Consider the following 25218-nt stretch of genomic DNA (forward strand, 5'->3'; position numbering starts at 1 on the left):
TCAGGCCTATGCGAAGATCGGAAATAATGAGCTCTGAGCTCGTTCCGTAGGGTAACGTCTGGCTGTCTCGTCAGAGACTGCAGCAGATCAAACAGTGAAACACACACACACAAAGCTCAATCAAACATACCCAATACGTACAAAAACATCTGTACAGAGGATTCATGACGGACACACACACACACACACAAAGCTCAGCTCAGTCAAACATACCCAATACGTACAAAACATCTGTACAGAGGATTCGTGACGGACCAACACACATACACACACACACACACACACACACACACACACACACACACACACAGATAAAGTTCTATCATACATATATATGTATAAAACATCTGTACAGAAGACTCATATCATGTAGGACACGCAGAAACATGCACACAGAGAGAGAGAGAGAGAGAGAGAGAGAGAGAGAGAGAGAGAGAGAGAGAGAGAGAGAGAGAGAGAGAGAGAGAGAGAGAGAGAGAGAGAGAGAGAGAGAGAGAGAGAGAGAGCGTAGAAAACGGCCCAGCTTGGTAGAGCTCAGCTCCCAACCCGGACCATACATTGCACTCGACGTGTCACTAATTCCCTGCGCTTTCCAAAGCCTGCGAAGTTTGGTAGGCCTATTTCTTGCTCTATTTATTTATTTACAGATTCAAAACTTCAGTATTACTGTATTTTGGATGTTTGCCATTCATGGCATACAATTCAAAATATATTTTCTCTGACATGGGAATGTTTATATTTTAGGCGCACCAAAGCATTCAGCAATTAGGAATTAGCAGTTTAAGGGTTAAATTGAGTTGCCTGTTAGCTTTCAGTACCATATCATATATTCCTTTGAAACATTTTGATAACAGTATTATGACATCAATGCTGTACAGGTTCAAAGTTCCTCAAACATGTTGCCTGTTGGCTTTCACTACCCTATCATATATTCCTTGAAAAATTTTGATCACTGTCTCTAAATCTCTAGTTCAGTGATACACCAAGGCTTTGCTGCACTTTTTTCAAATCATACATGCAAAATCTACTGAAAATAATAATTCTTGAAAGCTTGTCGTTCAGGGTAGTTAGATTATATTTAGCATGTACTAAAAATCATTAACACCTCTATAAAAATGCATGCAGATATGGTAAAACCTCAATCTAATACACTAATGGCAGAGAAATTATGTTAATTGTTGCTGTGACCACTTTTTTTTTCATTTACAAGACCAATATTTATCACTGTAATTATTGCATGCTGGTGACTAAATTGAGGATTTACTACACTGATTAAAGAAAGCTAATTCTTTGTTATTTGCATAATAAACAACTCTTAGAATATTCATTTTAACTTTTAAAAGCATCAAAACAATTCTCAGAAGGCATTCCTATTCCTCCCAAACACATATATGCAACTAGCCTTACCGGTTAGTGTAATTAGAAGAGGGACGGGAAGTTTCACTGTGACCATTAATGCCAGGGTACTCTTCACTCTCCGGGGAGGACAAGCCATCTGTAAGTTTGCAGCCAAATCAAGACTGGTGACAAAGAGAATACCTGCAGTCTAGACAATATCTTCTGAAAAGTTCCATGTCATGAAGTTCATTCAATATATCTTTTCTGCTGATGAATAATTTCTAAATTGGAGATGTTGTGGAACAGTCATCTTGCCTGTGGAGAGTATCTGTCATAAGTTGCTAAGACAGGGAGTCCAGGTGTCCAGAAATAGATTAATCCATTTTACATTGATTTCTAAAGCAAAAACAGTTCAGTTTCCAAACATTTCAAATTTCTAACTGCATTCAGGAATTAATGAAGTTCAAAAACTGAGATTCTACTGTGTAAAGACTGAGAGGACTATCAAGGGATGGTAACTGACTCTAAAGGAACATAAGAAGAAAATAAGGGAAGCTACATGAAGCTGTCAGGTCTACCCATGTCACTCTCTGTATGAAACCTAACAATATCCATCTCATCCTTATTCATATATTTGTCTAATCCCATGTAAGGGGAGCATCCAGTTTAGATCGGTATTAGATCGGTGCTTCATATCTCCGGTAAATATGCACGAAACATCTGATTGATTGATTTTTATGTTGTGAAGTATTGGGAACATGTACAGTCAACCCTCGGCTATCGTGACTTCAGCTATCGCGTTTTATTGCTATCACGCACCCATGAAAAGCTACTAAAATTTCATTATAGCAACCTCAGATGCCTGCTATCGTGCGCCCAGCCATGACATCATGGGATATCTGAGAGCTCATTGGCCAAAACCGCCTTCCCGCCAAGATCGATTCGGCTATCGCGTTTTCGGCTATGGCACGGCTATTTCGGCCCCAATTAGGCGCGATAGCCGAGGGTTAAGTGTACATCAATATTAGACATTCATCCCCATTCTAGTCCCCAACCCCGCCATGCAATTATAATTGCAACTAAAACTTACAAGTGTTATTCTGGCGTTATTATTTGCTCCATAACCTTCATTTTCCTGTGGCAAAGACAGGTTATAATATGAAAGGTTTCCACGTTGTTAGATTTTTCATTTCATCTTTTGCTTTTGTTTTATGAATTTTTTTCAAAATCTGTTTTTTTTTTTTTTTTACTTTTTTTTTTTTTACTAAAAGAATATCAAAGTAATCGCCCGCATACTGGATTATAGCAGCCAAGGCCCTGGCGGATGTGCGAAATATCCAGATATGCGGAATTTCCTCTTCCAACTCCTTATAAATTGAGAAAAAAAAAACATGTACATAACCCAAGTGGGTAAGAAAACAATGAATGAAAGCACATTAAATGATTGTGTATAAAATAATGACTTCCTGGAGCATGATAAAATGATAACATTTAAGATACCTGCTTCTCTAGAAAATGTGAGGGTTGGGAAGGTGCCATCAGCAGCATCATGGCAATCTGCTGTTTCACTGCTGAACTGGACACTATCTGAGTCATTATTAGTGTGTTGAAGTGAGATAATGATAGTTAAGTATTTATTGCTTGTCTGGTACAGCTTTCTACCTCAGTCTCAACATAATTTTTTGTAATAGTGTTATTGTGAGACCTATGTGATGTAAAGTTGTGATGATGAAGGCAGTAAGAAAAAAAGTGTTTGAAAAGATCATAACATTCTTATGATATAGAGAGATGGTGAAGAAGCCTGGCAGTGAGGCATGGGGTTAGGCAGGGTCTTGGAGGGGGAGATAACACGAATGATGGAGGGGAGAGGGGAGGCCAGAATTGAAAATCCAGCTGTCTCACAACAATACATTTGTTTGTTTGTTTCTAGTTGTCTTCTCTTCTTGATGTTTCTCATTCTAATTCTTGTCAACTTATACCTGTTAGACAAAAATTAGAGAGCTAAATGACACACCACCCTACTTGACTCCTGGCCATGTATTGTGTAGGGCGTGAGTCAGGCTATGACAAAATCACACAAGACATTTAAAATTGGCTTCCTGATGGGAAGGGTATTTAATTATCAAAATAATAAACTATACCATCTAGTAATTTAGGGTCTGAAGATTTTGGAGATACAATAGTAATCCCAAAATCTTAAATCCCCACAAAATCAAATAAATAAATCCTGCATCTCCCTAAAGTCTGAGTAAAATTTTTTTAGGGGGTGGGGAATTCGTGTAAGTCACATATATGTACAGTAATCGCCCGCGTATCCGGATTATAGCAGCCAAGGCCCTGGCGGATACACGAAATACTCAGATACACGGAATTTTCTCTCCCAACCCCTTATAAATTGAGAAAAAACATGTACATAACCCAAATGGGTAAGTAAACAATGAATGAAAGCACATTAAATGTATAATCTGGAACAAAAAATAGTACATAAGCAGTACCAGGGGGTGGTGGGATGTACACCCAACAGTAAAGGCGGCGTCACACTAGCACTTTTCCGTCAACTTTCTTTGTCGTGTTTGTCAGCTGTAAACAAACATGGCTGCCCCTTCACCCCCCAGCTATTTTTGGCCTTTAATGCTCTTTATGAGAAACTTCAGACAGCTTTGTCCACTTATAAACGACAGAGCAGCTTATCTTGGCCATTTGCTACTTGGAAGTTCTGCCTTGGAGAATCTCACGGAGAAATGTAAACAAACAACTGAAACACTTTTCGCTGCTAGGCTGGAACACTATACATATATATATATATATATATATATATATATATATATATATATATATATATATATATATATATATATATACACAGGCAACCCCGGTTTAACGAAGGTTCACACAACGAAATTTCGCTACAACAAAGGTTTTGTTTTACTACCAACTGCTCGTTTAACGAACACCAAACTCGCTTTAACGAAGTTTTATCCAGGTAATTTTTTCCAAATTTGAAAGCCCCACCGTATCATGCAAGCTGACAGGCTTTTGAATACACCAGGAGCTGCTGGTACTAAGGCCTGCCTCAGGAGAAATCCTGAGACACCTGTAGAATAAAGATCAATATCAAGCCTCTCGTGGACAACACAGGCGCTGCTGATACAAAGGCCTGACTCAGAAGAAATTCTGCGTCACCTGTAGCATCAAGATCAAGATCAAAATCACACGCACCACTCACTCCCCAGTCAAAACATAACAGCGTCACCAGCAGCTCATCTTCCCTAATTCAACTTACCACCAAAACGCCCTGTAATGTGGCCTAACGTTCCTAAGAAGACCAGGAAGTGTCTTACTCTCGAAGTGAAGCTGGGTATTATTCACAGACAAGAGAGAGGCCAGAAAACTAATAACATTGCTTGCCACCATCTTGTCTCCATCTACTGTCTACTATTTTCAAGTCAGCAGACTCTATTAACCCCTTCATTACCGGATGTGTGTTTTGTGACACGTGCGTGTCACGGCTGAGTTCACGCGCCAGGAACCGAGCGCACTCCCAGTGACAAGCACATGCCACGATTATAAGCTGTGTGTATTGAGGGCTCTCAAGGCATCGGTTTTTGGGTTATTTCTATCCACGTGGTGGCAAGTGTCTGTGTTTACAAACATAAGGCTGCAGCCATTCGTGGGACGGTTTGAAACGACATAAACTTTGACCAATGAGATATTGTCAGTGTTGTGACGTAATTTGTGAAGACCAATCATCATATATTATTTTAAATACATCATATTTTCTGACCTACGTATGGCAACACATGCTTGTCGAGTGCCGCAATACGATATTCTCTAGCTTCTTTTCAGTGCTGCCTGAAGTTTTTTTGTGGTAGCACGCGCGGATTTACTTCGCAATTATGGATATCTCTACAACTCACAGTGAAGATGAATATGATGGTGGGACAAAAAGTGAATTTGTGGGGTCTGATGACTCAATGGAAGGTGATGATACTTTGTTTGATCCTGAAACTATCAGTGATATAGAGAGTGATGCTACCAGCGGCGACGAGAGTATTGAGACGTTATCCGCCAGCAGTGGCCTGTCATGCAGCCCTCCTGCCTCACCCCCCACAGCTGCTGGTAGAAAAACAGTTTTCACACTTCTTTCAGACCCATTCTCTGACACCAGACCTAACCCCATACCTATACATGTAACACTGATTTTCCTGATGTACATCCTAGTATTATTCTACATCATGAAGCTAGTGCTATGAGTGATCTACACTGTTTTCAGTTATTCATGGGGAAAGATGTGATTGTTGCTCTGTCTCTCTGGACCAACACACATGCTGCATATTTTTTTTTTACTCAAATGACATGTTGTGGGGTTTCTCTGATAGAAAACATAAAAATAAATAATATAGTGTGAACAGGGTGTTTGTGAGAAGCTGAAGACTACCCCACGGACGATGCAGAGTGCGTGGGCAGTCGGTTCGGCAGCAAAACGTCTTGTTTACATAAGGTTGACGGGTCGGTAACGAAGGGGTTAAGAAGGCTGGTGAGACCGCATCTTCCTTGAACGCTAAAAGAAGCACCTGAACTCATGACTCTACAATGGATAAAATGGAAAGCCTTGTGAAAATGTGGTACATAAGTTTTGTATGCGGTACCATGATGCGCACTTTGTTTACATTCCACAGGTTGCCAGTTAGTGTATTTCCCGTTTCACTCTCCTACCTTCATAAAGTTAAGACCATCAACATTAAAAAAGTTACGTACATACATACATTAGTGTACATTATAATGACTTAAATGAAACCTTTTACTGTACTATGATGCACTTTCGCTTTGCTTACTCTCAATGGAAGTTCAAATCAGGGGTTAAACTTGTTATAATCGGTTCGCTTAACGAGGTTTAACAACGAAGTGAAGAATGTAACCCCTTCATTAGCGGGGTTGCCTGTATATATATATATATATATATATATATATATATATATATATATATATATATATATATATATATATATATATATACAAATACATTTACATCAACTTATGAAGATGATATTAAGTTGAGATTATAGCATCATTCCAATTAGCAAGAAAATTAATTTTATTATAAAAGTTTTGGTTAGAAACCATAAATCTTAATTTGACTAAAAATTGACTCTAAAAGAAAATGGTGTGTTCTGTCTGGCTCAAGATGACAGAAAGAAATGACGGAGCAGTGAGAAAAAAAAAAAAAAAAAAATTGACGACGACGGAAAAAGTGCTAGTGTGACGCTGCCTTAAGTGCTGCCACCTAGCGGGATCGAGGGATTGCTCGCGCGGTAGGTTTGAATATGCTTGGGGGCAGCTCTGGATAGTAGCGATCCGGATACGCAGGCAATTACTGTAATACAAAATTACAGGTCACATATATGAAAGAAAAAAAAAATAGCGACATGAATTGAAAGAAGTATTCTTCTCCGTTTTAGTTTTTGTTTAATTGAAATCAAGCTAAAATTGGCTTTAAAATAGATTTTAGAAGGGGAATAATATGTTTTGAGATACGGGTCAATAAAGTTTATCGATCGATCTCAATCCCGTTATAACACACTAGGAAGCTTATTCAGGTTTACTCTGTGTTCTTTTTTTCTTTTTTTATTATCTACAATCTCTTAATACAATTAGATGTATATGAGGCTCCTAGTCCCCTCCTGTCAATGATATAATGGTCCTGAAGAGGCTTTTCTTCTGACCTCCAGCTCTCACTTTTTCTGGTTGTGATGTATTCTTGAAGTTGCATGTTGTGCAGTGCATAATTATGGTGTTCTCGTATACATCAGGCTCGAAACTGTAGTCAAAGGCAGGATCTGGGCATGAATAACGAGAGGAAAGAAAATTTTTCAGCCTCCTTTTCATCAGCATGACAAGCTTGTGTCACTTTCCTCATTTCATTTCCTTTCTCAATACTTTATAGAAGAGCTTCTCTAATTGTGAGTAATGAGGCCTTTTCTTCATTTTTTTGTCTTTGTTCTGGCTGTGGTGTGGCAGTGGTGAGGTGTCAGGTTCAACACGCTCTTTTTATTCTTTGAGCTTCTATACTCATATTCTAGGCGTCCTTCCTCTGCTTATTCCTCTTAGACACCGTCCATGGTTGGCAGTAGGTGAAAAGCAGGATGCAGTAAATAAATTACGTGCTGTTTAGCAGAGTGAAGGGCGGATAGCAAGAGATGCAGCAACAACAATTTCTTTGATAGCTTTCCCCTACTCAGTCTCGCTGGTGCCTTGATTGACATGACTAATAGACTTTCAGGTTGCCGTATCATGTCCAAAAAAAAAAGTTAACATTTAGCCTTTTTGTAGTTTTGAGAGAGAGAGAGAGAGAGAGAGAGAGAGAGAGAGAAAAAAAAAAATTGATCTGCTGATGTAAACAAACACACATGGTTGAGTACGGGACCTTTAAATGGCATTTAAACAAAAACCAATGTGCGTTTTGCCATAAAACTTCATGAAATAATAGCTGACGTGTATAACTACTATATATCATTTTTCATATTTTTTCGGTCTCTAAACTGGACGCTCCCCTTTAAAGCTCTCTGATACCCTAGCACTAACAACATGAGCATATAAACACAAAGACAATTTTAGAGGTCTTTAATAACAAAGAGAAACTGAAAATTCTCTTTAGCCACTATTTTGAAGAATTTTCAGTTTCTCTTTGTTATTAAAGACCTCTAAAATTGTCTTTGTGTTTATATGCTCATGTTGTTAGTGCTAGGGTATCAGAGAGCTTTAAAGGGGAGCGTCCAGTTTAGAGACCGAAAAAATATGAAAAATGATATATAGTAGTTATACACGTCAGCTATTATTTCATGAAGTTTTATGGCAAAACGCACATTGGTTTTTGTTTAAATGCCATTTAAAGGTCCCGTACTCAACCATGTGTGTTTGTTTACATCAGCAGATTTCTCTCTCTCTCTCTCTCTCTCTCTCAAAAACTACAAAAAAAGGCTAAAATGTTAACTTTTTTTTGGTGGACATGATACGGCAACTCTGAAAGTCTATTAGTCATGTCAATCAAGGCACCAGCGAGACTGAGTAGGGGGAAAGCTATCAAAGAAAGGGGTTGTTGCTGCATCTCTTGCTATCCGCCCTTCACTCTGCTAAACAGCACGTAATTTATTTACTGCATCCTGCTTTTCACCTACTGCCAACCATGGGACGGGTGTCTAAGAGGAATAAGCAGAGGAAGGACGCCTAGAATATGAGTATAGAAGCTCAAAGAATAAAAAGAGCGTGTTGAACCTGACACCTCACCACTGCCACACCACAGCCAGAACAAAGACAAAAAAATGAAGAAAAGGCCTCATTACTCACAATTAGAGAAGCTCTTCTATAAAGTATTGAGAAAGGAAATGAAAATGAGGAAAGTGACGACAAGCTTGTCATGCTGATGAAAAGGAGGCTGAAAAATTTTCTTTCCTCTCGTTATTCATGCCCAGATCCTGCCTTTGACTACAGTTTCGAGCCTGATGTATACGAGAACACCATAATTATGCACTGCACAACATGCAACTTCAAGAATACATCACAACCAGAAAAAGTGAGAGCTGGAGGTCAGAAGAAAAGCCTCTTCAGGACCATTATATCATTGACAGGAGGGGACTAGGAGCCTCATATACATCTAATTGTATTAAGAGATTGTAGATAATAAAAAAAGAAAAAAAGAACACAGAGTAAACCTGAATAAGCTTCCTAGTGTGTTATAACGGGATTGAGATCGATCGATAAACTTTATTGACCCGATCTCAAAACATATTATTCTTCTAAAATCTATTTTAAAGCCAATTTTAGCTTGATTTCAATTAAACAAAAACTAAAACGGAGAAGAATACTTCTTTCAATTCATGTCGCTATTTTTTTTTTCTTTCATATATGTGACCTGTAATTTTGTATTACAGTAATTGCCTGCGTATCCGGATCGCTACTATCCAGAGCTGCCCCCAAGCATATTCAAACCTACCGTGAGCAATCTCGATCCCGCTAGGTGGCAGCACTTAAGGCAGCGTCACACTAGCACTTTTTCCGTCGTCGTCAATTATTTATTTATTTTTTTTTTTATTTATTTTTTTTTTCTCACTGCTCCGTCATTTCTTTCTGTCATCTTGAGCCAGACAGAACACACCATTTTCTTTTAGAGTCAATTTTTAGTCAAATTAAGATTTATGGTTCCTAACCAAAACTTTTATAATAAAATTAATTTTCTTGCTAATTGGAATGATGCTATAATCTCAACTTAATATCATCTTCATAAGTTGATGTAAATGTATTTGTATATATATATATATATATATATATATATATATATATATATATATATATATATATATATATATATATATACAGGCAACCCCCACTTAATGAAGGGGTTACATTCTTAAAAAAACACTTCGTTAAGCGAAACCTCGTTAAGCGAACCGATTATAACAAGTTTAACCCCTGATTTGAACTTCCATTCACACCCTTCCTACTCAGATGCACACCATCCCTAGCATACAAATCCCTTTGCCCATAGAACCTATCCCATACATCCACAAAGCTGACACCCACATCCTTACACACACACACACACAGCCGTCGCTGAGAGAGAACGGCTCGTCTCCGGCTGCGGACGGGAAGAAGGAAAATACCTATGGTGTTACAGGGCCCGGGTAACTCTAAGTTAGTGTCCTGTTAATGTCCTACTGTCGCTTAGTGTTGAAAGTGAGGGATATGGAGAGTGGTCCCTGAGAGGAGAGTGTGGGCTGTGATTGTTTTGGCCGTAATCAGCTGACGATAACAAACATGCCGTCTAGACAAGCCAGAGACTTTGGAGGTTTTATAACTACGCCAAAAGGACTGGAGAAATTAGATATGGATGCAAGAATCCAGGCACTGGAAAGTAAGTTCCTAAACATTTTGTCCATAGAAGAAAAACTGGATAGAGTTCTAGCCGAGAATGATTCGTTCAAAACTAAATACTTGTTAACGTTAGCGAATAAAGACCTATTGAAGGAAAAAGTAGAGATGGAGAAAGAAAACCAACAACTAAGGAAACAATGTGAAGAGATGAAGGCTAAACTCATGGAAATGGAGATGAAAATATCCGAGGGGGACTTGAGGAAGGAGGAATGCCTTAATCTAATTGATACCAGGATGAAAGAAGTTAACCATGAACATCAGGAGGTACAAAGGTCATTTAGGGAGATAGTAAAAAAACAGGAAGAGAAAAATAAAGAGATTATGCAGAGGGAAATGGTAAAGGCACCAAAAGAAAATGAGTATGTGGTGAGAAATATTGCTGAAAAGAAAAAATGTGTGATCATAATAGGATTGAGGGAAGAAACTAACAGGAACTGGCAGGACAGGAGGGATAAGGAAAATAACAGGATTAAGTCTTTACTGAACAAGATCTCTGTGGAAGAAGAGGACCTATATGCTGAGGTAGAAGAAAGTGTGAGATTGGGAGCTTTTGAGGAAGGCAAGAATAGACCATTAAAATTGAAATTAAAGTCTCAGGTGCCAGCGGAGGCCTTGTTGAGGAGGGCTTGGAAACTTAAGGACTTTGAGGAAACCAAAACAATTTACATAAGAAGAAATATGTCACAGGATGAGCGAATGAAAATGAAGGAGCTTGTAACTGAAGTGAAGGAGAGGAATAACGAAAGAACAGAGGAGGAAAAGACCAAGATTTTTTGGAGGATGAGAATTGGGAGGCTAAAGAAGTGGTGGATAAAACAGACGGAATAGACATTACATGGAAGATTGGGACTAGGAATAAAATAATAGTGACTTACACGAACATAGATGGATTTCTGTCTAAGAGGCTAGAATGTACAGATTACCTAAGAAATAACGAACTAGACATAATGTGTGTGGTGGAAACAAAGCTAAGGCCCGAAATAAAGCTAGACTGGTTTGTTGTAAAACACTACAAAGTATGGAGAAATGATAGAAAAAATAAAGGAGGTGGTGGTATAATGGTTCTTACTAAGGAAGATCTGATAGTGAAGGAGGTGAACTATAGTAATAGAAATGAGGAAGTGATAAGTATGTTTATAACAGATGGCAAGAGGGACATTAATATTATAACAGTATACATACCACCCAGAACCAGTGCTTGGGAATATGAACAGTACCAAATGGTGATGAGAAATACTCTAGACAGAATGAAGCAAGAACTCATCAGAAAGGATAGAGTGATGATATTTGGAGACTTTAATTGCAAAGAAATAGTGTGGGAAGACTACGAAGTAGTGAACGATGGTGAATGGGCAGAAGAATTGTTAAAGGTAGCAACAAATAACTTGATGACACAGTGGGTGAGATCACCAACAAGGTGCAGGGGACAGGATGTTGCAGCAAGGTTGGATTTGGTATTCACCAGGGGCATCTCCCTAAAAGAGGAAATTGAACATGAATGTCCCTTGGGGAAAAGCGATCATGATGTCCTAACCATATAAGGGAGTTCTTTAATGAAATTGACTGGTCCGTGGTATACCAGGAAAGGGATATGCAATTGAAATACGATAAATTTATGGATTTGCATAACTCTGCTGTGAAAAAGTTTGTGCCATATCACAGAAAGAGGACTTTAAATAATAAACAGTGGTTTAATAGAAATTGTGAAGAAGCAAAAAAGAACAAAGAAAAGGCATGGAAGAAACTTAAGAAAAACAGTGATGTATTATCAAGAGAAGTCTACAAAACAGCAAGGAATAGATATGTTGAAGTAAGGAGAACAGCACAGAAGGAATATGAACAGAGGGTGGTGGAAAACTGTGATAGTGACCCAAAAATGTTTTTCAAATTCATAAATGGAAAACTAAATAAAAGGGAGGCAATAGAAAAGGTAAAAAGCGGGGAAGAAGTATATGAAGATGCTGGAGATATAGCTGAAATTTTGAACGACAACTTTTACAAAGTGTTTACAAAGGAGGAGCATTTTATGGGAGGAAGGCCTACGGAAATAAAGCAAATGCAGGACATCATGGTTACTAAGGAAGATATATGGAAAATTATAAGCAATCTAGATATTAATAAATCAATGGGGCCTGAAGGCATATCTGGGAGGTTGCTAAATGAATGTAAGGATCAATTGTTGAACCCCGTATTTGATATTGTGGAAACCTCCATAAGAACAGGATTAGTCCCGAAAAAGTGGAAAAGAGCTGACATTGTGCCTATATATAAGAATGGTAGTAGAATGGAACCGCTAAATTATAGACCAGTATTGTTGACTAGTATATTGTGCAAGGTATGTGAAGAAGTAATTAAAGCTAAGTGGAGTGAGTATCTAGAAAGTGAAAACATTCTGAGTGAAAGGCAGTTTGGTTTCAGAAAAGGAAGATCGTGCATATCCAATTTATTATATTTTTATTCAAGAGTGACTGACATACTACAACATAGAGAGGGATGGGTGGATGCTATCTACCTGGACTTGAGAAAGGCCTTTGATAAAGTACCACACAATAGACTGATGTGGAAACTAAAGATGATTGGAGGAGTAAATGATAAACTAGTAAAATGGATAGAAAATTACTTAATGGGAAGAGAAATGAGAACAGTGGTGAGAGGAAGGAAGTCCGAGTGGAAGAAGGTAACCAGTGGAGTTCCACAAGGGTCAGTGCTGGGTCCCATCATGTTTCTGATTTATGTTAATGATATGCCAGTAGGAATTGACAGTTACATGAACATGTTTGCGGACGATACTAAAATTATGAGGAGAGTAAAGAATGTGGAAGATTGTAACAAGTTACAGGAAGATCTTGATAAAATTTATGAGTGGAGTAAGGAGTGGCAGATAGAATTTAAGGCCAACTTGCAAGACGTTGCAGTTGCGTCCTCCAAATATGATATAATTTTTTGTTCAGAGACTCTTGTTTCGAGCTTCAGGCATGTTTCTGAGATTCTGATTCCTAATTTCAAGAGGCCTCTTCTTCTGAGGCGTGATTCTATCCCTAGAGCTCGGGGGATGTGTATATACTTACGTCCAGCATGCAGCGCTTCACGCATTACCAAATTTGAGTGTGGCTGTCATGAAATGATGCTGGTTAAAATTTGCAGTCGTTTTAATAACTACTATATCTTCTCTGTATATAGAAATCCCGATCTTGATGATTCTATTTATGACTGTTTGCTAAATTCTATGGCATCTATTCAAGAATCAGACCCTAAAGCTTCCTTTGTTTTTGTTGGTGATGTTAATGCACATCATCAGGATTGGTTGAACTCCGTTTCTCAAACAAATCAACATGGTCGGGCTGCTCTAGATTTTAGTAACCTCACGGTTGTGAGCAGATCGTTCATAGCCCAACTCACGTCTCGGTAATTGCCTTGATCTTCTTTTACAGACGCCCCTCTGCAGTGACTTTGCAGGTCGTCCCTCCCCTTGGTAGCACAGACCACTCTGGCTTGTCTTTCAATATTCAAACTTCATTTCCTATTCCGGACGAGCCAATATCGGAAAGTATTTCTAAAGTCACGAGCCAATTGGACTGGTGTCATTGCCGATTTTAACAACATTGTATGGCGGAAATTTTACATTCTGATAGTCCAATTGATTCCCTTAACAGTGTTTTACTTAACATTAGTGAAAGAAGAATTCCTTCTAAAATAATTTGAAGTCGTCGCAAGGACAGTGCCTGGTTTAATGATGACTGCAGGCGTGCTCAGCGTGGAAAACAGGTTGCTTATTGTGAATGGTCGACTGTTCACCTGAATCATGGGAAAATTACGTTGTCTGCGTTTATTTGCCCAACGCATATTCTAGCGCACAGGATGAGTACAACGAACACCTTAAAATGTTCTGATTGGCACCTCCCAACCACACTCATGGTGGTCAGCTTTAAAGCAATCACTCTTTGGTGTGGACTCAAGTTTACCTCCTCTGTCATGTACTGACGGTTCAATCTGCCATAATTCTAAGGACAAAGCCAATCTTTTAGCTTCCGTTTTAACTCAAAACAAAGTGATGAAGAGTTTGATCTGCCGTCTTGTCCCCAGGACATTAAATTACACTCCATTGCCTTTAAGTCCTCCGAAATCTTAAGATATCTTAATGAGTTAGACTCATTCGGGGTTGTGATCCTTGGTTTTCTGCCTCTTTTTACAAAAGATTGCTTCTCCTCTCGCTCCAAAATTGGCAGTTATTTTTAGAGCTCTTTTTCGTATGCTGGTATGCTGGCTGCAAATGTTACCCTATTCCAAAGGGATCTTCATCCTCCATTCACCCCGGTGACTATAGACCCATTTCCATAACCCGGTGTTATCTAAGATTTTGAGCGCCTGCTGCCAAGCGTCTCAATCGTTTTTAGATATTAATAATTTGTTGCCATCTAGTCAGTTTGGTTTTAGAAAAGGTCTCAGTACTTCTGATGCTCTCGTTTGCATAACGCACGACATGCAAGCTGCCCTTGATGCTGGTCATGAATCTAGAGTAATTTCACTTGATTTTAGTTCTGCATTTGATCGTGTTAATCATAGAGCCCTTTTATCGAAAGTTAGATCTATTGGTATTGGTGGCGCGTCCATCAAGTTCTGTCAGAGTTCCTAACGAGTCGAAGGCAGCGTGTGACTGTTGATGGCTGCCTTAGTTCTTTTAGTCCAGTTGTATCCGTGTTCCGCAGGGAAGTGTTCTGGGACCTCTTTTTATTATTTATACATCTGACATGTGGTGTGGGATTGAATCTAATATGGTTGCTTATGCTGATGACACCACTATATATGCGACAATTCCTTCCCCACAGGATAGGCAGAGAGTCGCTAATGTACTCACTCAAGATGTTTCTAGGATTCTGTCATGGTGTGATCGGTGGGGTATGAAACTGAACCCGAGTAAATCCCATAGTATGGTTATTAGCAGATCAAGGACACCTTTCCCAGTTCACCCTGATATTGTTGTCAACGAAGTACCTATTCCTAATTGTTCGTCTCTGAAGTTACTCGAGTCACCCTTGATCCCAAACTTACTTCTGAGTTGCACTTTGCTCACTTGCATCATCAGTCTCATGTAAAGTTGGTTTGTTACGCAAATGTAGGCGGATATATTCCTCTGATGATATTGTAAGAAATTGCTTTTACTCTTTCATACTGCCTCATTTTGAATATTGTCACTCTGTGTGGATCTCTGCAGCAGAGTCTCACTTAAAGCTTTTAGATAGAGCATTCAACCAGATTAAATTTCTTCTTCCTAATCTTGAGATTAATCTTGGCATCGTCGTTTGGTTGGATCATTGTCCTATTTCTTCAAAATCATGTCTAATTCCAACCACCCGTTGCATTGTCATTTGCCTGCCCTTCACTACCAGCACGTGCTACAAGACAATCCTTGATCATGAATGACCGTTCCTTGTCTGTGAATCGATGTAATACTTCACAATTTTCCGGTGTTTTATCCCAGTATCTGCTAGACTCTGGAATACAATTCCCAACGAGATTGTTAATTCTAGTAACATTGAAGCATTTAAAAAACGTGTGAATACCTTTCTTCTCTCTGAACTCACTACCTCTTAGATCTCTACCAATCTTCCTATTCTGTTGTTCATTCCTGTTACTTCCTTTCACTTATCGGTGAGGTGCCGCCCACTGGGCCTTTGGGTTTATGCAGTTATGCTTTCCAGTGGGTCGCCTTCATTGACCTCATAATAATAATAATAATAATAATATTGACAAGACCCATGTTATGAAAATGGGAAGAAGTAGATACAGACCAAACAGGGATTACAGGCTGGGTGATGAGAAAATTAAAGAGACCAATGAGGAGAAAGACTTAGGAGTAACCATGCAAAACACCTTGTCACCAGAGAAACACATTAACAAGATTTTTTTGAAAACATACAACATGCTTCAAAATATTGGCCTTGCATTCCACTACCTAGATGAAGGAATGATGAAGATATTATGTACCTTAATAAGACCCCAGTTAGAATATGCAGCATGTGTCTGGTCACCATATGAAGAAAAATGTGAAGAAGGTGGAAAGGGTACAGAGGCTGGCAACAAGGATGGTACCAGGACTCAGGGAGTTAGACTATGAGGAAAGACTGAGGAAGCTGGGGCTGACCACATTAGAAGAGAGAAGAACAAGAGGAGACATGATAACTATGTATAAATTGGTGAACGAGATTGACATACTGGACAGAGAGTTGATAAAGGTGACCACAAGTAATCATCTCTGAGGACATGGAAAAAAGCTAGTAAAGGACATCTGTCTAAATGACGTGAGAAAATACAGTTTCCCGCATCGTAGCATTGATAAGTGGAATAAACTGAGCAGTGATGTCGTTGACGTGGTGTGTCAATCATATGAAAGAGAGATATGACAGGAATGGACAAGGAGACAGGTCACAGAGAGCTTAGCTCGGGGCCCTGTAATACACAAATAGGTAAATACATCCCTTTTACCCGATCATTCACACCAATGGCCCTAGACAACCATTCCCTGCTAACATACACGCGAGGCAAGATTCCTGACACTACACACCTCCTACGTCTCTCCCTTATCTTGCCTAACATTTCCCGAAATCTTGCCACTAACTCCTCCAATCCACCTGCTCTGACATCGTTCCCACCTACGTGCAAAACTACTACACCCTCCCTCTCCATCCCCCCAACTCTCTTCTGCACCTCCTCACTCACTACCTTCACACCTGCACCAGACATACACACGTTCGTTCTCCTATCCCTGTCTTTCCCACAGAAAGTGCTATCTAAGTACCTAACCTGAGAATCACCTACCACACACACCTGAGGTGTGCTAGGCACAACCCTCCTCCTCCTCTCCTCTACCCCCTTCTCTCTCCTTTCACTCACCACAACCACCTCATTCACTCCACTCTCACTCTCCCCCTCCCCCTCCAACAAACCGAACCTATTTTCACACTCAACAGGTTTAGTCCTATCCTCCCTAACTGTCTCTGCTTTCCTTCCCCTTGCAACCTGCCATCTCTGCCCATCCTGACTACTATCTTTCCCAGTCTGGCTCGTCTGCTCCCTCTTCCCCACTCTGCTCTTCCCGACAGAGGGCCAAGCCACCCTGTCGCCCTCAGAAGGTCCAACCTTCAGCCTAACACTGATCTCCTGCCTAATTTTTTCCACTGTCTCCCCAAGCCTCTTAACCTCCTCCTTCAACTCAAACATGGGAACTTCGTTCGCACTTTTCCCCTCACTTAGCTTTCTCATTTCCTCTCGCAATTCTCGGTGCTCAAGAGAAAGAACTAAATTCTCGCTCTTGAGCCTACACACCATACACTCAGAAAAGTCAACGACCTTCCTGTCATGCCTACACATCTCACACACAACAAACTCGCCCAATTCCACCTCAACACTCTCTTTCACACACTCAATCACACTCTGATATACCTCAGTAGCTACTGCCATACTAATTTACAATCTGTTAACTTACAAGAACACTATACGTAGCTAACAAACAAATAAAAATACTTGGTGATGGAGGGGTGGGGGAACTGCAGTGGTGGGGGTCCTAAGTGAGGTCAACTAATCCTATTTCAAGGTCAACTTGACAGTTACAAGCCTAGTCTCCTCGCTCTACCAAAATACTTTTAACTCAAACACTGATTCTAACCACTATTTCACTCTAATCTAACACTTGCAGTACACACTTTCACTTCACTAACACTCAAAAGCACCACACACAGACACCAAGCACAAACACCACTCACTAACTATAAAAACAACAGCCAAAAACGGAGCGCACACACAACACATCCACTCGCCACCGCAGCTATGCAGACAAAAGAAAGAAATGAGCATTTCACCTGAATACAGTCCCTGGTGGTCCAAAACATCGGAGTGGTGGAGGAAGGAGTGGCCCAGTCCTTCTCCACCTGCCATCTCCTCTCCACCCATGGTGTCAATATTTTCTGCCTCCTCCACCATGTCCAGCCACTGACTGTTGTACCATCGGAACTTATGACACTGGATCCGCACTGCCCACTCATTATCATTTTCCTGTGAGAGCAAAGTATACATTAACCAAGGTAAAACTGCATCTGTAGAAAAGAATATATAAAAAATAAAACTTCATCTCTATCATGTCTCTATCAAACTATGATCCTCCTTATAAGTGAGATGGCCCACACCATATTTTGTGTGAACTGCAGGAATAAAAACACAGAAGAGAGCTTATTAATCTTCCTGTTCTATCCCTCTCTCTGCCATCTTACTTTTATATGTTTAAGATCTTTTCTTTCACTCTTCTATCCTTCTCATCCAATCTAACTTAAGTTTCAACTACCTCTTTTAAATCCTGTCTCTTTCTATCTTCCCTCATATATTTCACTGCAAAACTAGTCTTTCTATTCACTATCTATTCTTCACACCTAGTCCAAATAAAATTTTGACTGCTTCTCTAACACTCTTTATAAGATCAATTCAGTGAGCTCACAGAGATGATGTCCAGTGTGGTGTCACAGACTCTGCGAATCTCTGTGTTCTTATCATGCATGAGGTCAATCAAGTAGGCAGGGACTTCAGTGGTTGAGATGACCTGGGGCCGAGTTGCCTCATGTCGGGTAAGCTGGTAGAACACATAAACAATCTGCAGCACCATCTCATCATCCTCTTGCTTTGCTGTAAGATTAATTTTTTTTCAAGAATTCTGAACATGAAAGGTGTTAGATAAAATTTAACAGAGATGAAAGGTGTTCAGTAAAATTTAACAAAGTGTTCCTTTACAGTATATATAGGATGCACTGTCAGTTACAGATGGAGGACTTTCATACTATATAATCAACATGATTATATAGTATGATCTGGATATCCTTGACTTGGCATGTGTACTTTCTGAACATTTAAAGCACCAATAAGGCATAAAGTGCACCAGATTATATTAGCAAATCTCCATAATGACAATGTCTTAGGCTTATCATCTCAGCCGGGACTAGACTCAAGAACCTAATACATAATATGGCAAAGGTCTGCTGGGCACAACATTCTCAATGGAACACCATCTATCAATAGTACCATTAAGGAGGTTGACTAGGGAATGAAGTATCCCTGTATTTACAATGAGCTGAGCTGCTGCCTGGTCCCCAGCCACTGTGCCCAACAATACAACAACTTCGAGGGCCAAGTCATCTTCCACTGCATCTGTTAATCAAGGAGAGTAATTAATTCATGAATAAGAGTTGGCTTGTATAGTGGGTGAAACATGATAACAACTTGCTCTTTCACAATCTTAATCTGTATCTAGCTATCTATTTCTCTACATACCAGGCTAGGAGTACCACATTAGGTTGCCCAGAAAAGCACTGCACACTCATACACCACTCACACTCTTATCTTAATTTGCCTTTGATGGAAAGGGACAGTCTTGTGGATCACTAAACTATATCACAGGAGAATCTTTATCTTAGAAACACCATATCACAGCTTCATTCCCAACTCACCTGGCTGAAGGCTGTCTTTGATCCAATCAATGAGGTTGTGCTTGGTAAGCAATTGACAATAGTCAAGATCAGGTAGAGAGAGGTTACCCAGCACCCCAACACACTCCAGAACAAACTCATCACTCTCACCACCACTCACTACTTCACACAGATCTCCAACAAATTCCTGAAAAAGAAACAATTCTGTCATTTACAATATCACATTACTATGAATAATAATTAAACTTTATACTGTAGAAATGTGAAAATTTTCTCCATTAACCCCTTCACTCTGAGCAATAGAAGACAGTTCCCAGCATTGTATCTGGGATGGGTGGTGGTGGGGTGATACCTGCCTTAGAGGCAAGCTCTCTCTCTCTCTCTCTCTCTCTCTCTCTCTCTCTCTCTCTCTACTGAAATAAGAATGAAATTAGTATGTGATTTTCATAGTAGTACATACATTATGAAATAGATCCATGTAAATTCTAGAAAAATTTCTTTATTTGCCCACTCATGGCATTTTCTGAAGATGACAAACGACAGAAAACATTAATTTTTATGGTAAACTAACCTATTGGTTCCATAAAAATACAAATAAAATCACTGCCAGCAGGGCACATCAGTACTTATCCTGGTATAAGTCAATCATACATCTTTGTAATAATGATGAAAGTCAAGTAAGCCATTGTATCATATACAGTGCTTGACAAGGAAGTACAAATGGGGCCGCCACCGTTCGTACTTTCTTGTCCAAAATGGAAAGACCATAGCAAGGGGGTAAGTGATATGGACAAGGAAGTACAAATGGAGAAGTGGGAGGAGCTAAGGGTAAGGTTTATGGTACGTGCTACCCATCATCCCTCAGTTGCCTATTAGCCTTCATGGGGAGATCTTTTTTTTTTTTTTTTTTTTTTTTTTGCAAGTGTTCTGACAGCCCCACCTAGGCAGCCAGTGTTTTTTGCACACAGAGGTGCTTTCTAGCGTTAATTTGGGCAAGAACAAATATTTATCACGAGACAATAGCCCAGATCATAACTTTACATAAAGCTGGTCACCAAACAAAAGAAATAATAGAGCTGGTTGGAGTTGGCAAGATGTCTGTGTGCAAGTGGATTGCCATTTTTAAGAAGGAAGGTGGCTGTGACACACTGGGTTACAAACCAAGGAAAAAGTACCCCAAAAAGACATCCCATCATGCTATTAATGTTATCAGGAGACAGTTAGAGCTTAATCCATGTGTTACTACCAGAAAAATTAAAAGAAAGTAACCCAGGACTCTTTCGGGAGGTTACTGTACAAACCGTTAGCCACCGCATACACGACCTTGGGTACACAAACCACCACCCAGTGAAGAAGCCTCTTCTCACCCTTAACCCTTAAAGTACAGTGATCGTATATGCACGATTGTAGCCTCGCGTGCAGAGAGGCAGGGATTATACCGGTAATCATGATTTTTCTGCACTAAAGCTTTGAATCTCTCCCCCTTTTGGTCCTGGGGCAAGTGGAGGTATCTGGCATCTTTTCTCGCTCGCCTGCTTGAGCCTTGAGACATATGTTCCCTCACAATAGGTCATCTTTTCCAATTTCGAGGCGACATCTGGCAACCCCATGACCCAGAGGGAGGAAACGGTACTCCAAGTGATGTTATGTCAGTGTTACTCGGTAATGACATTGAAGAGTGATGAAAATGAAGATAGTGATTTTTTTTATTGAGACAGAAGAAAGTGAAGACTCCAGTAGTGATTCTGATAGGGATCTGAGAGACAGAGACCAACCCTCACAGCGATGTTCATAAACCTCCTCACGTAGCCTATTCCTATTCCCCTCAAGCACTGTGCCAGTGTGTGTCACCCATGGATACCTCTACAGGACTGTGCTTGTCAGCCAAGTCATGTGAATCCCATTGCTAATAAGAGTTGGCAAATTCCAATTGTTATAGAAATCCACAATACTTGTAATATGTGGTTTCTTTTTCTTTTCCTGTTTTACACATCATTTCATATATCTGAGTTTGTATTTTCTTGACATGAAAGTGCAAAATTCAAATGCCCCAAAAGAAGAGAGAGAGAGAGAGAGAGAGAGAGAGAGAGAGAGAGAGAGAGAGAGAGAGAGAGAGAGAGAGAGAGAGAGAGAGAGAGAGAGAGAGAGAGAGAGAGAGAGAGCGCATGTGGGTATTTCTTCTGCCATTAATTTTTTTTATATGCAATAACTTTGCTCTCAGAGGTCATAACATGTTAAAAATTACCTCGTTGTACTTAGAATAACAGAAAGAAATATGTTTTTAATAAGGAAAAAATATTTTTTGCATTTTTGACAGGTGTGATTTTTCCCTGTTGTAACAGACGGAAAGTAAATCAACCCCCCGATACTTTAAGGGTTAACCAGAGGCACCGTAGGGTCGAGTTTTGCAAGGAATATCTTCAGTTGGATGCTGACAAGTGGCTGGATGTTCTCTGGACCGATGAGTCCACCTTTACTGTGACTGGCAATAGGGGTGGAAAAGTGTATCGGCATGCGGATAGCGACCCTCTTGACCCCCAGTACGTTCAGCAAACAGTGAAATACAGGCAACCCCTGCTTAACGAAGGGGTTACATTCTAAAAACCCTTCGTTAAACGAATTTTCGTTAAGCGAACCAATTAAAAACAAGTTTAACCCCTGACTTGAACTTCCATTGAGAGTAAACAAAGCGAGAGTGCATCATAGTAAAGTGAAAGATTTAATGAAAGTAAAAAATTATGAAGTTAAACATTTAGGCAGTTTAATTTAAGTCATTATAATGTACACTAATATAAGTACAGTAAGTCCTCGTTATACAGTACATATGCGTTCCTGAAAACCTTACCGCATATCGAATTTACCGTATACTGAATCCATTATAACATGTAATAAAAAGGAATGCGTTCCAGCACGTCAAAAAAAAGTAAAGTACTGCACAAAAGAAATAAACAGAAAATGTTTTTATTTATCTTTCAATCGCCATGTATTCTATCAGATGATGTCATTCTCGAGGCTAAGAGACAGTAGGGATTTCAGCCCTTACTCATCTTCTGCTGAGCGAGCAGACAAGGATAAGATGTCGTCGTCTGCACTGTCAGAAGCAGATGTAGAAGGGCTAGCTGTAGCAAGGCACATGTGACAGGGACGGCATGTCTGACTGGCTTGAACGATTCCTTGATAATTCTTAACACTTTTCTCTATGTCATGAGCAACTTTGCTACTCCTGGCAGGATTTGGGTCACGTTCCTTCAGGGTTTCCAGAGCTTTTTCAATACCACCGAGACATTCTCTAAGAGTTTTGATGTCCAGGCCACGCACAGGTTCTTCTTCCTCGTCTCCCTCTTTTTCTGCCTCCTGTGATGCCTTGTCTAGCTATATAAGTTCATCATTTGAAAGAGATTCAGCATGGCTTTCCATAAGATCTTGATCATCATCATCATCAACTTCATCAAAGCCAGCCTTATGGCACAGATTTACTATGTCATTTCTGATAGTACCGATGTCGTCTTTAGCGAAGTCTGGGATGTCATGCGCCCATTCTTGCCATATTTAATCCACGCCAAGTTCATGGTAGATGTCTTCACTTCGTCCCACGATGACTTGACGTTATCTAAGGCGTGTTTGATGTTATACGACTTCCACTATTCACTGATAGTGGGCTTGCCAGGCCTATATGTGCCCTTTATCAGTGGCTGCATGGTTTGCCGCTGGTAGTAGGCCTTTAGTGTTTGCCATGATTATTATGAATATATTTGTGTTTACAATAGACCCTTTAATATTCCATTTATTCATCTAATTAGTAATGCATGTAAGTAATATGTAATGCAGTTAAAAAAAAAAAAGGGGGGGGAAGAGATAAGAAACTCCAAGGGTGGTCAAGTTAAAGTCAGTATTGTGAGTGGCGGGGAGGTGTGGCGTGGATGACGTCATCACCCCTGTTCTCCCGCACTGGGTCCTCTTGGATGACATGAGCGGATACCGTATCTGTGTATTTCTCTTACCGTATATCGAATCGAGGGTGGTAATTTCCAAATACTGTAACTGTGAATTTACCGGATAAAGAACTACCGTATAATGAAGACTTACTGTATGTACGTAACTTTATAATGTTGATGATCGTAAATTTATGAAGGGAGGGAGAGTGAAACGGGAAAGACATTAACCGGCAACCTGTGAAATGTAAACAGAGGGTGCATCATTGTACCCCATACAAAACTTATGTACCACATTTCCACAAGGCTTTCCATTTTATCCATTGTAAAGTCACAAGTTCAGGTGGTTCTTTTAGCTTGCAAGGAAGATACGGTCGCACCAGCCTTCTTAATAGAGTCTGCTGACTTGAAAATAGTAGATAAGCGACATTGCAGGGCGTTTTGGTGGTAAGTTGAGCGAGGGAAGATGAGCTGCTACTGACGCTGTTATTGTTTTGAACAGGGGGAGTGAATGGTAAGCGTGTTGTCCATGAGAGGTGCTGGTGTATTCAAAAGCCTGTCAGCTTGAGTGATACGGCAGGGCTTTCAAACTTGGAAAAAATTACTTGGATAAAACTTCGTTAACCCTTAAAGTACGGGGGGTTGATTTACTTTCCGTCTGTTACAACAGGGAAAAATCACACCTGTCAAAAATGCTAAAAATATTTTTTCCTTATAAAAAACATATTTCTTTGTGTTATTCTGAGTACAATGATGTAATTTTTAACATGTTATGACCTCTGAGAGCAAAGTTATTGCATATCGAAAAATTCATGGCAGAACCCGCCACTAAGAAATACCCCCCAAGGTCCGATAACACCGCGCGCTCTCTCTCTCTCTCTCTCTCTCTCTCTCTCTCTCTCTCTCTCTCTCTCTCTCTCTCTCTCCTTTTGGGCATTTAAATTTTAAGTAAAAGTAGGAACTTATGCACTTTCATGTCAAGAAAATACGAACTCAGATATATGAAATGTTGTGCAAAACAAAAAATGAAAAAGAAACCACATATTACAAGTATTGTGGATTTCTATAATAACTGGAATCTGCCAATTCTTATCAGCAATGGGATTCACGTGACTTGGCCGACAAGCACAGTCCTGTAGAGGCAACCATGAGTGACACACACCAGCGCATTGTTGGAGGGGAATAGGCTATGTGAGGAGGCTTATGAACGTCGCTGTGAGGGTTGGTCTCTGTCTCCCAGATCACTATCAGAATCACTACTGGAGTCTTCACTTTCTTCTATCTCAATAAAAAAATCAATGTCTTCATTTTGAGGTATAATCAGCTCCAGTTTAGCTGTACTAACTGAGTGCACAATGTATTATCTGTGTAGTACTACGCCTCAGGGTATCGCTGAAACATCTCATTAAAAAATGAGGCCCCATGCACATAGGAAACACTATCTTCAAAATAGAATCAGCACAATAGCGCAGTAACCCCTACCTACAATCACAATAGCACAGTCACCCCTACCAATAGGAACCAAACCCCCATACCCGACCTACCTACATCCC

At 39.8% G+C, this 25218-nt stretch overlaps 1 protein-coding gene across 6 annotated transcripts in view; it reads right to left on the minus strand.

Annotated features, from left to right (window-relative positions):
• Positions 1-25218, minus strand: part of LOC123508982 (kinesin-associated protein 3-like) — a 224708-nt gene that overhangs the window by 41312 nt on the left and 158178 nt on the right. For 5 of the 6 annotated variants that reach the window (XR_006676061.1, XM_045263084.1, XM_045263083.1 and 2 more), the window contains exons 11-15: positions 19755-19920; positions 19330-19455; positions 18752-18936; positions 18123-18315; positions 1408-1495 (exon numbers count right to left, since the gene is read on the minus strand). Coding sequence is in view for 5 of the 6 variants with exons in the window: in XM_045263084.1 (XP_045119019.1) it covers positions 1408-1495; positions 18123-18315; positions 18752-18936; positions 19330-19455; positions 19755-19920 (758 nt within the window). In the remaining variant the exon portion in view is untranslated. The remainder of the gene's footprint in view (positions 1-1407; positions 1496-18122; positions 18316-18751; positions 18937-19329; positions 19456-19754; positions 19921-25218) is intronic. The other variant, XM_045263086.1, reaches the window with a different exon arrangement.

This window comes from Portunus trituberculatus, chromosome 25, assembly GCF_017591435.1.
Source record: "Portunus trituberculatus isolate SZX2019 chromosome 25, ASM1759143v1, whole genome shotgun sequence".
Lineage (NCBI taxonomy): Eukaryota > Metazoa > Arthropoda > Malacostraca > Decapoda > Portunidae > Portunus > Portunus trituberculatus.